Source organism: Petaurus breviceps, unplaced genomic scaffold, assembly GCF_028583685.1.
Source record: "Petaurus breviceps papuanus isolate PSGF00001 unplaced genomic scaffold, PetGlider_PUasm1.0 90825, whole genome shotgun sequence".
NCBI lineage: Eukaryota > Metazoa > Chordata > Mammalia > Diprotodontia > Petauridae > Petaurus > Petaurus breviceps.
The window spans coordinates 4,944,550-4,959,774 of record NW_027187353.1 but is presented as its reverse complement, the minus strand read 5'-3'; the positions used below and the strand labels follow the sequence as shown (position 1 = coordinate 4,959,774).

Genomic DNA, 15,225 nt, shown 5'->3' with positions numbered 1-15,225 from the left:
CCACAGAAGTGAGGGGAATTGTTCAGGTTCACAGTTAGCCCCTGACAAAGCCAGTATTGAATCCCAGATTTTGACCTGAAGCCCAGGGCTCTTTTTGCTTTTTCACATCTGCCTTTACGTTGCAATGCAAGTCCATGTCAAATGACAGTGCTTATAGGTCAGAAAGAGGAAAGATCAGTCCAAACTAGGGCAACCTGGAAAGGCTTCCTAGAAGAAGTAGGTCTTGATCTGGGTCTTTCAGGCTGAGGGGAGCATTCAAGAAAGAAAAAAGACCCAAAGGCAAGAATGAGCCTGGCACATTTGGGAAGAAAGGAAAGCTAGCTAGCCAGAATGAAAGGTGCACATCAGGGAAGAGGAAGCCTGTGTTCAACCTGAATGTGGCCAAAATTGTCAAACTAAGAAGGTTGAACCTTTGGTACAGGACAACTGTTACCTGATTCTTTCTGTGGCCGAAGCATCCATTCATCCACTATTCTTTCCACTTTCAGGTCTTTCTTCATGGGGTCAATGAGACCCTCGCTAATCCCTTTGGCCCTCTCATAGCGGTTGCCCGTGTCATTCCCAACTACAAGGAGTTCAAGTAAGTATAGAATGGTGAAGTGAGAGAGCGATGGGCAATAGTGTCTCCTTTTTCCAGTCCTGGCTTTACCCATAAGTGAAATAGGCAACTGTCTGCATGGCATAATTGCAGAAAACATTAAGAATCCTTTTTTTGAAAAAAAGATCTCCTTGGCCTATATATGATGCTTTGAGATCCCTTCACAAAATAACAAACCTCTAATTCCCTAGGGAAGGCTAAGGCTTGGAAGTCTCATGGCCCTGGGGAGGAATTCCCATGAAGGAGTTCCTTTGAGGAACCACAATTAATCTCAGAGTCTAATAGAGAGAAAAGAGTTTGGGGAGCTTGGAAGGGAGAAAGCCCCAAAAATTAGGGGGAAAGGGAGGAAGAAAGAGAAGCACTGCATCAATGTATATGAGACAAACTATTCTTTCACTATTTTGTCTGAAGATGACTAAGTTGCCACTGGATGGTGTCACCGCGTCAGGACTTCAATTCTTTGCTTAGAAAACCCTCATTCAGATCCAGGGGGGAGTTAAGCTTAGGAGAGAATCTTTCTTAGAGAAGTAATCATCTTCATAGGGAATCACAGAAAGGTAATACTATGTAATAGTGGAAAGACCACAGGGATGGCAGTAAGAATAAGGGAATTTTAATCCCGGCTCCAACACAGACTTGTTATATGTCCTTAGCAATAATATTTCCCTCTCTGAGCTCAGTTTAGGCATCTGTATAATGGGGATTATAATATCTATCTTGCCTACTTCCCATGATCAATGTGAGAATGAAATTAGATAATGGATATGATAATGCTTTGGAAATTACAATGTACTCTACAAATAGGAATGACTGTTGCATTACTGGACTGAGAAGATTTGTAGTGGGATCTTGTGTGATAGAGACCTGGTATTGGAGTCAGAAAACCTGGGCTGGAATCCCCTGCCACGTAGAACCTGTATAACATTGGCTAAGTTATTTAGGCTCTCTCATCCTCAATGAGGAACTTGGGCTTCATGACCTCTGAACTCCCTTCTGGTTCTGAATCTCTGTATGATCTTTTTTTTAATTTGTAAAATTTTTTTGGTTTACATCATTTCCACAAGATTTTGAGTTACAAATTTTCTTCCCATTTTCCCCCTGCCCACCACCCCAAAACAGTAATCCCACTGAATATCCCCTCCCCCAATCTGCTCTCTCCCATATCTTCCCCCATCCCCCCTCCAACTTTCCAGTAGGGCACAGTGGATCTCTATGCCCTAGTGCCTGTATATCTTATTTCCTAGTTACATGTAAAATTATATATATAAAACATTTGATTTTAAACCTTTGAATTCCAGATTCTTTCCCTGCCTTCCTTGTCACCCACCCTTACTGGGAAGATAAGCAGTTCAATATAGGTTGTACATGTGTAGCTATGCAAAACATTTCCATACTGGATATATTGTGAAAGACTGACTATATTTCCCTCCATCTTATCCTTCCCCCCTATTGTTCTGTTCTCTACTTTGATCCTGTCCCTTTTCAAAAGTGGGTGCTTCCAATTTCCCTCCCCCCAGACTGCCCTCCCTTCCTTCATCCCTCCTCTCATCCCCTTCCCCCCCCCCAACTCTCCTGTAGGATAAGATACCCTACTTAGTGTGTATGTCATTCCCTCCCTAAGCCAAATTCATTGAGAATAAGGTTGACTCATTCCCTTTTGCTTTTCTGTTCTTCCCCTCCATTGAAACAGTTTTCCCTTGCCTCTTCTATATGAGATAATTTACCCCATTCTCTCTCTCCCCATCTCCTCTCATTATATTCCTCTCTCACCTCTTAATTTCACTTTTTAATTATCATCCCTTCCTATTCAACTGGTCCTGTACCCTCTGTCTATGTATACTTGTACATATATATACACATACTCACATATGTCTTCATATACCCATATACCCTTCTATATAGAAATATATGTATGTATACATATATGTATGTCATATATTTACATTTCTATTTCCTTCAACTATTCTCATACTGAGAAAAGTTTCATAAGTTACAATTATCATTTTTCCATGTGGGAATGCAAGTAGTTCAACCTTGATAAGTTCCTTATGATTTCTTTTCCCTGTTCACCTTCTCATGCTTCTCTTGCTTCTTGTATCTGGATGTCAAATTTTCTATTCAACTCTGGTTTTTTCACCAAGAATACTTGAAAGTCCTCTATTCCATTGAATGACCATATTTTTCCCTTAAACATGATACTCAGTTTTTCTGGGTAGGTGATCCTTGGTTTTAATCCCAGCTCCTTTGAACTCCTGAATATCATATTCCAAGCCCTTTGACCCCTCAGTGTAGAAGCTGCCAGATCCTGTCTTATCCTGATTGTGTTTCCACAATATTCAAATTGTTTCTTCCTGGCTGCTTGTAATATTTTCTTCTTGATCTAGGAATTTCAGAACCTGGCTATAATATTCCTAGGAGTTTTCTTTTGGGGATCTTTTTTAGGAGGTGATCGGTGGATTCTTTCAACCTCTGTTTTGCCCTCTGTTTCTAAAACATCAGGGCAATTTTCCTTGCTTTTCTTGGAGGATGATTTCTAGGTTCTTTCTTTGATCGTGGCTTTCAGGTAGCCCAATAATTTTTAAATTATCTATTTTCCAGGTCAGTGGTTTTCCCAGTGAGATATTTCACATTGCCTTCTATTTGTTCATTTGTTTGAATCTGTTTAATAGTATCTTGATTTCTCATAAGGTGACTAGCTTCCATTTGCTCCAATCTAATTCTGAAGGAATGATTCTCTTCAGTGAGCTTTTGACATTCTTTTTCCATCAGGCAAATTTGGCTTTTTAAGGCATTCTTCTCCTCATTGGCTTTTTGAGCCTCTTTTGACATTTGAGTTAGTCTAATTTTTAAGGTGTTATTTTCTTCAGTCAGGTGGTTGACTCTCATTTTATAATTTTCTTGCATCATTCTTATTTCTCTTCCCAGTTTTTCCTCCACTTCTCTTATTTGGTTTTCAAAATCCTTCTTAAGTTCCTCTATGGTCTGTAAGCAGTTTATTCTTTTCTTGGAAGCTTCTGGTGCAGGAGTTCTGACTTTGTTGTCTACCTTCTGTTCCATGCTTTGTCCTTTTTGTCCCCAAAAAAGGAATCCAGATTTGGACCGTTGTGCTTGCCTTGCTTCCCTCGCTTGCTCATGATGCCACTCAATTACTTGACTTTTGAGATTTTTGCCACAGTAGAACTCTGCTACCAGAGGGGGGGAGCTTTGTCCCAAATCTCTGGGGTTTTCTCAGCTGCTGGAGCTATTAGATGGGTGCCCTCTCAGAAGACTCCACATGCTCTAGCAAACTGGTTACACACCCCAGGACCTCCATCCTAGACTGCAATCCAGATCCAAGCAGGTTAAAGCAAGAGTGATTACCCCTCAGACTGGTCGTTTGGTCCCCCTAAAATCTGCAGGCCAGGAGCTCTGAAGCAGCCACATGGTGGCAGCTGCATGGCCCTCAGCACCTCAGCTGCTTCTCCCTCCAGGAGGCAAAGGCCAAACTGCACTCCTGGATGCCCAGGTCCCACAGTCCACACTGTACTGACCTCTCACTTTGTCCTTAGCATCTATGGATAGATAATTCTGGAAACCGCCACAGTTGCTGGTGATCTGAAGTCCCTCCAGCCAGCGGCTGGTTGTGGCCACCCTGAGGCTAAAACCTCTGGCTCACTTGGGGCTGGTCTTAGCTCCCAACGTGCTACACTGGCCACTTCCTCTTAGGTTCAATGTGACTGTTGGGAGTGATCAATAAAATAAAATATGACCAGAGCCACCACCAACAAAAATACCCATTATAAGACCAATGTTAAGAGGCTCTAATTCAGCAGTAGAAGCATTTAATTAATGCATAAAATAATGCAAATAAAAAGAGAAGGGATTCAATGGCACAATCATCCTTTATCCCTCAAACACAAATGGATATGACTTCCTTAAAGACCTCAGAAGATTATAATCTAATCCCTCTCCCAATCCTATGATTATCACTCTCTGGTAAATGGACCCAATCTCTTCAGAATTCATAGTTCTTTGGCAAAAGCTGCCTGCTTCATGGAATTCTGTAGTCTTTCTGGACAAGCTAGAAAACCTCTTGGTATAGACTGGAGATCTGTGAAGCTTCTTCTCTCAACTCTAGGAAATAAGGACAGGCACCCCATAGGACATCTGATGAGCTAAATCTTATACTTAGCTAGGGAAGTTCAAAGAGAGAGGTAAGGAGGATGTACATCCCAGGTGAGGGCAACAGCCTGTACAAAGGCTCCAGACAGGACATAAATCACCAAGTCTGAGGAACAGTGGGTAGTTTGGTTTGGTTGGAACACAGAGAAACTGAAGAGAAGTAATGCCCATTACTGGCTTGGAATGGGAGTTTGGAGTCAGATTGTAGAGAGTTTTAAATGCCAGGCAAATATATTTGTGTTTTATCCTAGAAGCAATAGAGCTACTGGAGATTTTTTAAAATAGATTTTTATTGACATCTTTTGTTTTTACATCCCTGGGATTTATCCTTGTGTTTCTCTTTCTTCCTCCAAGAGAGCCGTCCCTTATAACAAAGAATCTAAAAAATAAATAGAGGGAAAATGAGCGAAACCAATCAAAACATCCAAAACGTAACATTATATGCAATGTTCCATATCCAACATTTTCAATGGATGGAGCAGGGGTGGAGAGGTGCTATCTTATCAAATTTTTTTTCTTTGGAGTTAAATTTCTTCTTTGGGAGTCTTAATCATTTCATTGCTTTCAGTTTCAGTGCTTTGTGTATAGTTGTTTTTTCCATTTACATTGTGTATGGTCATTTGTATATATTGTCTCCTGGCTTTGTTTAGTTTTGTTTACATCAGTTCATGTAAGTCTTCCCAGGCTTCTCTGTATATGTCATATTCAACACTTCTTGGAACTTACTACTATTCCTTTATGTTCAATATGTGCCACAATTTTATTTATTCTTCAGTCAATGGACATTTACTTTATTTCCAGTTCTTTGCAGTCACAAATAGTGCTGCTAGAACTATATTAGTGTAGATGCAGCGTTTCTTTTTGTCTTTGATCACCTTGGGGCATATATCCCTGAGGAATCTCTGGGTTCAAAATGTTTATACATTTTAATCATTTTCTTTGCCCAATGCCAAATTGCTTTCTGAAAGTGGTTGGCCCAATCTCTACTGAACATTATTAAACAAAAGCATGACATAGTCACTCATGTTTCAGGAAGATTATTCTGACAGCTGTTAAGGATGGATAGGAGAAGGGAAAGACTGTAAGCAGGTAAACCAATTTAGAAATTGTTGCAATAGTCTGGGAAAGAGGTGATGAGAGCCAGGACCAAGAGGTGGCCACACGAGTAGAGATGGTTTGGGTAGCATGTTGGCTTCAGGGAGTTTTTCATGATCCATTACTCAGGAGTTCATCCCAGGAGACTGCTCTCTCCTCAGTGCCATCATTATGGTTTTACAATACTCAGACTAAGTAAAAATTATAGTGTTCATTTCTACTTTCATATGGGAAGCCAGTAGAAAAGGAGGATTGTAATGCCTATTTTACAGCTGGAGAAACAGAAGCAACAGAACTTGAACAAAATCACACAATGAGTCAGTAGGTGAGCTGGGGCTCATACTCAAGTCCCCCATCTTGATCCCCCAAGACTGTGGGTCAGTGGGTTTCCCTGCCCTCATTTATTCTTTTTTTTTTTTAAAGCAATTGGGGTTAAGTAACTTGCTCAAGGTTACACGGCCAATTATTTCTGGGTGTGGTGCTGAGTATCTGAGCCCAGATTTGATCCCCAGGTCATCCCTACACTGGAGCCGGTGCTCTTACTCACTGTGCTACCTGGCTGCCCCCCCCTCATTTATTCTTATAGAAAAGAAGAACCTATGCTGAATGAGAGGAGCAAAACTCGCCACTCATTTCTTGATCTAAGATGGAAGATCTTAGGTGCTCAGGATATTGAGGGACTCCATTTGTTCTTGGGTTCCATTCTGCTCACCCTTATCTTTCTTCTTTTCCCCAGGGAGACTTTGTTGAACAAAGAGCCTTTACCTATGGAGCTGCCCATAAGAACTGTCAACTTTCCAAACCCTTCAGTGTTGGCTTTTGATGTTCCTCGGACCAACAATGAAGGATACCCTCAGGTTAGTATTTATCCATCCATCCATCCATTCATTCATCCATCCATCCATCCATTCATCATCCATCCATCCATCATCTATCCATCCATCCATCCATCCATCATCATCCATCCATCCATCCATCCATCCATTCATCATTCATCCATCCATCCATCCATCACCTATCCATCCATCCATCATCCATCCATTCATCATCCATCCATCCATCCATCACCCATCCATCCATTTATTCATTAGTCACTACTCATTTATTCCTTCACATATTTAGTAAGCCAGTATTCTTTTCCTCATTCATTCCCTCATTTATTCATGAATGAGAAGCAAGTAGAGTAGGAAAGAACACAATTTGGGGATTGAGGAGTCCTTTGGTAAAGGTTGTCTTCCTCATGGAGGTTTTTGAGGTGTAAATGCTCAGGGGCAGCTAGGCAGAAATGAATGGATCACTGAACCTGAAGTCAGGAAGATTCATCTTCCTGAGGTCAAATCTGGTCTCAGACACTTACTAGCTGTGTGATCCTGGGCAAGTCAGTTCACTATTTACCTCAGTTTCCTCATCTGTAAAATGAACTGGAGAAGGAAATGGCAAACAACTCCACTATATTTGCCAAGAAAACACCAAATGAGGTCACAAAGAGTTGGACATGACTGAACAATAAGATCCCCTCTGGTTCTAAATTTCTGGTTTCAGGGTCTCCATGATCCTTTAACAATTGATATTGGAAATGTGAAAGAGAGGAGGGCAGAGAGCAGCTTGGGAATGAGAGAAGAGCAAAAGGAGAAAGGTTTCAATTGAGTTCTGAAAAGGCCTTACTTTGTGTAGGGGTCATACTAGCCTTGAGTCAAAAGGGTTTGCATTGTTCATTAAACACTTCAATCCTAGCACTTGGTGATGGTGACTCAGCTTTTGAAAATGCCTTGAATACTGGCTCCCTCCAAGACACACACACACACACACACACACACACACACACACACACACAAACCAACAAGGACTGCTGCTTGCTCTGGGGTCTACTAACCTGTTGGGGAGAACTAGGAGAAGGGGGGCATGCTGACTTAACAACTCCTAAGACTGAGAAGGACCAGGGGATGCTTGTGTACTAGATTCCCTCTGGTAGAGTAAAGGGAGCTTTTACAAACAGTCAAACGCCAATTGTTCCTCAACTGGCCAAAGAGCTGGGGTTGGATTCTAATCCCAAATAGCATCTCTTCATGTCTCCTATTGGTCAGGACTCTCTGTTGCCAAGTCAGCATGTTTCCCTTCTCCCAGTCCTCCCCAACAGGTTGGTGGACCCCAGAGCAAGCAGCAGTCCTTGTTGGTTCGTGTGTGTGTGTGTGTGTGTGTGAAAAAGTGACCATAGTGGATGAAGCCCTCCAGGCAGTCTACCTCATTCCCCCTTCCCCACCAAACAAGGCTGGCCTCACCCCATTATATAGTAGGTCTTCTTCCCTAACTGCCTCTTAGACCATTGACTGAATCTGGAGACTCCATAGTGAAAGTTTCAAGTCCTAGATGATGAAATTGATATCTGTTCCAATGTAAACCACCACCACTGTAAATTAATAGTCTCTTACACTCCAAAGTCATCATTCCTGGAAATCGGTTTTGAAAGAAGGTAGGGAATCAGAGCAAGGGGGCTTTACATGCTGGGGATGGGAGTGGGGCAATTGGACAGTAGGGAAGGAATTGCTCTCTAGACCAGAGAGAGGGGACAATAAAAAAGGGACAGCTTGGAGTGTTTCTCAAACAAATATTGAATTCACAATTATGCCAAAAGTCAGCTCCTCCTGGGGAAAATTCCCCTTCTTCCTTCCAATCCCTCTCCACCTTTAACTGTCCTGTCTCTGCTTCAGGAGAGATCTAGTAGGGAGAATAGACAGCCTTCCTCATCACAAGGAGGAGCAGGGAGGGGCACTGGCAAACCCTATTCAGAGACTTGTACCCATGGAAACCCCTGGCCTTATATTAAAGGCCAAGATTTTTGATGGCTGATTATAGACAAAGAAGAATGATTGGTAAGCTGAATGGGAGTGTGTGTGAAGAGAGCAGAGGTGGGCGGGGGGGAAGAGGCCTGATAGAAGCCCTGTAGATAGGCAATCTCATTCTCAAGCAATTCTCCACTGTATTGCCTGTCAAGGGCTACATACTTCGAACATGGTCCTGCATTTAGCCAGCGAATTATTACCCAATCAGACTGAGCCCATGAGGCTGGAGACAATCAATTTTAATGAGTATTCTTTCCCTCTGGGATCTCCATTGTGATTGCGACTGCTGCCTCTGTGAGCAAGTGTGATCCAAGCACCTCTCATTCCAGTGATGAGTGGTTTTTCCCATTATTCTCAGCTTGAGGTGTATGTGGGACTTTGAGCCCAGAGACAGTTGGCCACTTGCTGAAGGTCACACAGGATGGTAGCACCTCCATGTGACAGCCATTGAGATGCTCTTCACAGATACAATAAGAGGACAAAGATGGTACTCAAGGGTTCTGGGCTGAGTTTTCCTAATGATTGCTTTGCTAATTAAAATACTATGTGTCAGGCACTTTAGAATTATTGTCTCACTTGATCGTCACAACCACATACACTGTAAGGTAGGTGCTGTTATTATCTCCATTTTACAGCTGAGAAAACTGAGACCACAGAGGTTAAGTGACTTGCCCAAGGTCACATAACTAGGAAGTATCTGAGGTCAGATTTCAACTCAGATTTTGTTGACTCCAGACCCAGCATTTTATCTGTTGTTTCATGTAACTGCCTTTGTTCTTGATCAAGTTTGCACTATCTTTCTCTAAAGCAGCTTCCTCCTTCTCCTCCTCTTCCTCCTCTTCCTCCTTCCTAAATTTGTGTAATGATTTAAGATTTTCAGAGTACTTTACATTTATTATCTTGTTTGATCTTCACAACAACCTTCGGAAGGAAGGAAGGATTCTTATCACCCTTATTTAACAGATGGTGAAATGTGATTGACCCAGAATCACATAAGCAGTATCTAAGGAGGGATTTGAACTCTGGTCTTCTTGAGTCCAAGTTCAATGTTCTCTTCACTCTGATACTTAGCAGCTTTTACTATCAATAATAATAATGAATGTGATTAGATACAGTTATGTCCTAGAAGCTATTAAAGACTTTGGGACTCCTTGTATGGTGTTTCTCAGAAACAAAGTATCTTCCTAGGCATTGTCTTATTGGACCTTAGAATGGTAAACAGCGTAAGTATTTATATCCTGACTTGACAGTGGAGAGGACCAAGCCTCAGAGGAGAGAAGTGAATTTCTTGAGATCTTGTAGAGTCAAATCCAGATCTCCTGCCTCCCAGCCAAGTGCTTTCTCCATCACACTGGAGGATGCCCAGCCTCCTGAACAATCTTGGGGCAGTTGGCACTTGGTGGTAGAGAGGACCAATAGCCCCTACCAATCCCTCTCAAATTAGCCAATGTGGGATATAGGAGATGGCATTTGTCTAACCAGTTAAGGCTGATTACATCAGTTACTCCGTTGAATAGTCTTAATAGTGATCAAGACCACCAATTGAATCCCTTTGTGACCAGTTTGATTTGACTACCCAACTCCCCCTCCAATTGAAAATACTCTCTCCCTTCGTATATTTCCCTAGAACATTTCTTCTGGATCTCTCCCTTGCCTCCTATCAAATCTTTACCTTTTATTATACTGATCTGTGTACAAGTTATATCTCCTCCCCATGCACCACCAAAAAAATGTAAGCTCATTGCAGGCAGGGGCAGCATCAGTTCTGTATGAAGAATCCATGGTGTTCAATTTGTGCCTTGAAAATAATTAGTACTTCATAAATATTAGTTCAATTTAATTCAACTCAACAAGAATTAATTAAGTAGCTGCTATGTACAAGGCTACCCAAGGTACTAAGATACAAAAAACAAAAACATAAGTGTCCGTGGCTTCAAGGAGATTATGTTGTACTAGGAGAAGACAGCTGTAAAGTACCACCGTTCTCTAATTGGGAAGACAAATCACATTGAGAATTTTTATTTTTATTATGAACTGTGGCGGGAAGAGAGTGGTTGCTTGACAACATCCTTGTCAGCCAAGTGAATTCTGAATACACACAACTTCATATTTATGCATGTCTAGGTAGATACAGATAATATATAGATGACATGGAAATGATATACAGACAGAGATAAATATGATAGAAGTAGAGATGGAGATGATAGAGACAGAGGTAGAGATGAGAAAGATACAGGTTGAAATAGTGATAGAGGTAGAAATGATAGAGGTAGAGACAGAGACAGAGATGAAGATGATACAGAGGTAGATAAGATAAAGGTAGAGATAAAAATAGTGATAGACATGGAAATGAAGATGGTAGAGAAAGAGATGGAGATAGAAATGATAGAGATAGAGGTAGAAATTAGAAACGTAGATATAATGATAGAGACAGAGATGAAAATGATAGAAACAGGGTAGAGATAGAAATAGTGATAGAGCCAGAGATAGAGATGATAGAGGTAGAGACATAGATGAAGATGATAGAGACAGAGGTAGAGATGAGAAATGTAGAGATAATGATAGAGAAAGAGATGAAGATGACAGAGACAGGGGTAGAGATAGAGATAATGATAGAGATGGAGATAAGAGAGATAGAGAAAGAAGCAAAGGACATGGAGGATAATTAGTTTGTGTCTTGGCAGCTGGGCAGGCGCTTACTCATCTTTTGTTTGGGGGATGGGTTGGAGAGCAAGGTAACATTGGTTTTCTCTATGGTTAACATAACAATGAAAAGGGAATAAGGAGGAGAATGCATACAAGGATGAAGAGGATAGACACAAGAAGGTCAAGGGTGTATGTCATTGCTCACTTGCAATAAAGTGGATGCCAGTGTCACTTGAGCAGAAGAGGGATGATACAAGACCCTTGTCTCTTTACCTTCACACAACGTGTACACAAATACATGGTCTTTTGGGGAAATAATGAAAGCACCGGGGGTGGATAGGTGGCACAGTGAATAGAGCACCGGCCCTGGAGTCAGGAGGATCTGAGTTCAAATCTGGACTCACACACTTAACACAAAAACTAGCCATGTGACCTTGGGCAAGTCACTTAACCCCAACTGCCCTGCCTTCCCCTCTCCAAAAAGCAACAACAACAAAAGATATCTAGAACATGTGAATGTAGAGACATGTCCTGTACAGATGGACAGGGGCTTTGAGTTGTGCCAGTAACCTTGACCCAAAGGGTAGGCAGGAAGTATCCCAAAAAGATCACTTTCCTGAGAATCAGAAGATCTGAGTTCAAATCTTTACTCTTCCACTCATGATTTGTAGGACACTGGACAGGTCCCTTAACCTCTGTAGGCTTCATTTTCTTCCCCTACAAAATGAGGAGGATTGTTTTAGAAGGTATCTAAGGTTCCTTCCAGGTCAAAAGGCTGAAGTCTATAAGAAGGGTGGGGGAAGGACAAGATTTCAGTCTAATGAACAAAGTTGCAAAGGGACCTTCTTGCATACCTACATTACTCAGGACTGTCAGAGTCCCCTAGTTCCACCTGGGAAAGCCCTAGCAAGCAATGTATTCCCATTATCACAAGCCCTAACATTTATCTGGAACTTGTTCTCCCAAGCCCCATTCTCTCCATTTTAGAGATGAATAAACAGAGACCTTAGAGAAGATCATTCCCTGAGGACATTTCATGGTCAAACAGTGAATAACAGAACTTGGGCCAAGTCTCAGCTTTCTAGCCCAGTTCAGGATTCTTTTGCCCACCACCCTCTGCCTCTGGCACAAACTAAACCACAAAACAACAGGATATCTGGCCAAGAACCTTAGGAGTCTCCTTATTCAACCTCTTCATTTTCTAGAAGAGAAAACTTAGGCTCAGAGAGGAAAGTAACTATTCCAAGATCACACAGTGAGATAGTGACCCCATTTTTAAAGGAGAAGGGAAGGGAGTGTGGGGTTAGGAAATGATGTGGGACCTCTAGAGGAAAGCACAAAGGAGGATGTAGAAAGGCAGCCACTTGCTCCATTGTTGAGCCCAGAAGAGCCCTGATAATAGTCCAGACGAAGGGGTCCTGGTTCTGGGCTCAGGGGACAGTGCTCTGGTCACAAGGGTTAATGGGTTTACTGAGGTCACATTTACACCAGTTAATCATATTCACTAATTCCACCATTCCAGCATGCCATCAGGCCTGTCCCTTTCCATTAGCATCTTTCAGACAATGGCTTCCCCAACCCCCATTTCACCTTCAGCTAGGCAACAGCTCACTCATACCAGTGACAAAGGATTTAACTCTTTGAGGAGCACTCTTAAGGACGATCCATTCTCTGCTCCAGTCCTTGTGTCATCAATAAGGATGATCAGAAGTTGGTGTGAGATAAATACCATAGGCGATCTGTCTGTGGTCAGGGTTAGTGATAAAAGAATGAACAAAATAATTAAGCATTTACCATGTGGTAGTCAGTCTTATAGCATTTAAGTTGTTACTATGTATCAGGCACTGTGCTAAGTATTGTGGATACAAAAAAGGCAAAAAACAGTCCCTGCTTTTAGGGAGTTCACAGTCTAATAGGAGAGACAACATGTAAACAACCATGGTACCGACAAGATACATATAGGATAACTGAGTGTAGTCTCAGATGGAAGGCACTCTTCCCTCTGAAAGTGAAAATTAAGGAGGACCGGGAAAGTCTTCCTCAAGATGGCAGGACTTTAGCTGAAACTCGTAGGAAACCAGGGAAATTAGAAAGTAAAGATGAAAAGGAAGAGCATTCCAGGCATGAGGGACAGCCAGTGAAAACACTGGAAGTCTAGAAGTGTGGTGTGTCCCTTGGAAGAAATAGCAAGGGGGCAGGATACATGGAGAGAGGGAGGAAGGTGGAAGAAGACAGTAAAGGTACAAAAAAGTCAAGTTATAAGGCACTTTAACAGTCAAATTGAGGATTTTATATTTGATCCTGGAGGTCATTGGGAGCCACTGAAGTTTGGTGAATAGGGAAGAAGGTGGTGAAGGGTGGAATGTGATATGCTCAGCAACTATAGGCAAATCTATTTGACAGCTGAATGGAAGATGGACTGGAGAGGAGAGAGATCTGAGGCAGACAGATCCACCCTGCAAGAATCCAGGTGTGAAGTGATGATGGCCTGCAGTGGGTGGTTACTGTGTCAGAAGAGAGGAGGAGGGGAGTCTTTGAGAAATGTTAAGGAAGTAGAAATAAAAGGACTTGACCACTGATTGGATGGGGGAGAGCTTGGCGCTGTGATTGATTGGTTTTAAGTCTTCACTTAAAGATCTCTAGTGGTAGAGAGCTCTACACCCCAAGATAGACTAATCCACTTTTGAAGAGTGTCTCTTTAATATTATTCATAATAGCTACCATCTATGAAACACTTTTAAGATTTTCTAGAATCTTTATGTATTCTACCTCATTTGATCCTCCCAACAACCCTGGAAGGAAGGTGCTATTATTAGCCCCATTGTACAGAACAGGAAACTGAGGCTGAGAGAAATATCTTGTCCAGAGTCACACAACTAGTAAGTGACTAAGACAGGATTTTCAACCTCAGCTCTCTCCACTCCACCACTGATACCTAGCAATTTATTAGGAAATTCTATTTTATAACAGCAGAAATTCATTTACTTGAAATATCCACCCTTTGGTCCTAGCCCTCCTGTCTAGGGTTAAGCAGTGCAAGTCTACTTCCTCTTCTATCTATCAAACCTGTAAATATATGAAGAGCATGACCATGTCCATTCTACATCATCATTTCTCTAAGCTAAACACTTCTGGTTCCTTCAGATGAGCCCTGAATGTCCATGGCATCTATTCTTCTCACCATTCTAGCAGTCCTCCTCTGGATTCTGCCTTTCCTTAATGTCTGTCCTGCAAATTGGCACTCAGAATTGGGCACAAGACTCCAGGTGTGATCTGACCAGGACAGAGAAGAGTAGGAATGGCATCATCCTTATTCTAGACATTTTGCCTTAGTTAAGACTGCCTATGTTCACACTAGTTTTTATTGACTTCAGTGCCATGTGGTTGGTTCATATTGAGCTTGTAGTCCACTAAAAACCCCAGATCTTTATCTACAAACTGTTCTCTAGCCACACCTCCCTCAACCTCAGACTTGTGCAAGTGACTTTGTTGAGGCCAATTGTAGCACTTGAAATTTATTTACTTCATCTTGTTAACTTTAATATTCCCTGTTGATTTCTTTGGGACTGGCAACCCTTTTGTGCCTCTTGGACATTTAGTGATTATCCTGGGTCATGCCTTGAAATTATCCTGGAATGCCTTGTGTCGGTCCAGATTAATGTGGGCAGAACTGGAACTTGTTGGATTTTTTTTTTAGTAGAGGCACTGGAAACAACTGGTGTGTGTGTGTGTGTGTGTGTGTGTGTGTGTGTGTGTGTGTGTTGGGAATAGGAAAGAAGGAAGAGTTGATGCTTGTAAAGGAAGATGAAAGGAGGCCAGATCTGAACTTCCCCATAATCCCAGGTGCAAGCTTTTGCTCCAACCATAGTTTAGGAAGAGAGAAGA

The 15,225-nt window shown here is 41.9% G+C and overlaps 1 protein-coding gene across 1 annotated transcript in view; it reads left to right on the top strand.

Annotated features, from left to right (window-relative positions):
* CCDC33 (coiled-coil domain containing 33) overlaps positions 1-15,225 on the top strand; it is a 188,001-nt gene that overhangs the window by 56,759 nt on the left and 116,017 nt on the right. Inside the window, exons 6-8 of the mRNA XM_069071206.1 lie at positions 489-580; positions 6,591-6,711; positions 8,563-8,572. Of these exons, the coding sequence (XP_068927307.1) occupies positions 489-580; positions 6,591-6,711; positions 8,563-8,572 (223 nt within the window). The remainder of the gene's footprint in view (positions 1-488; positions 581-6,590; positions 6,712-8,562; positions 8,573-15,225) is intronic.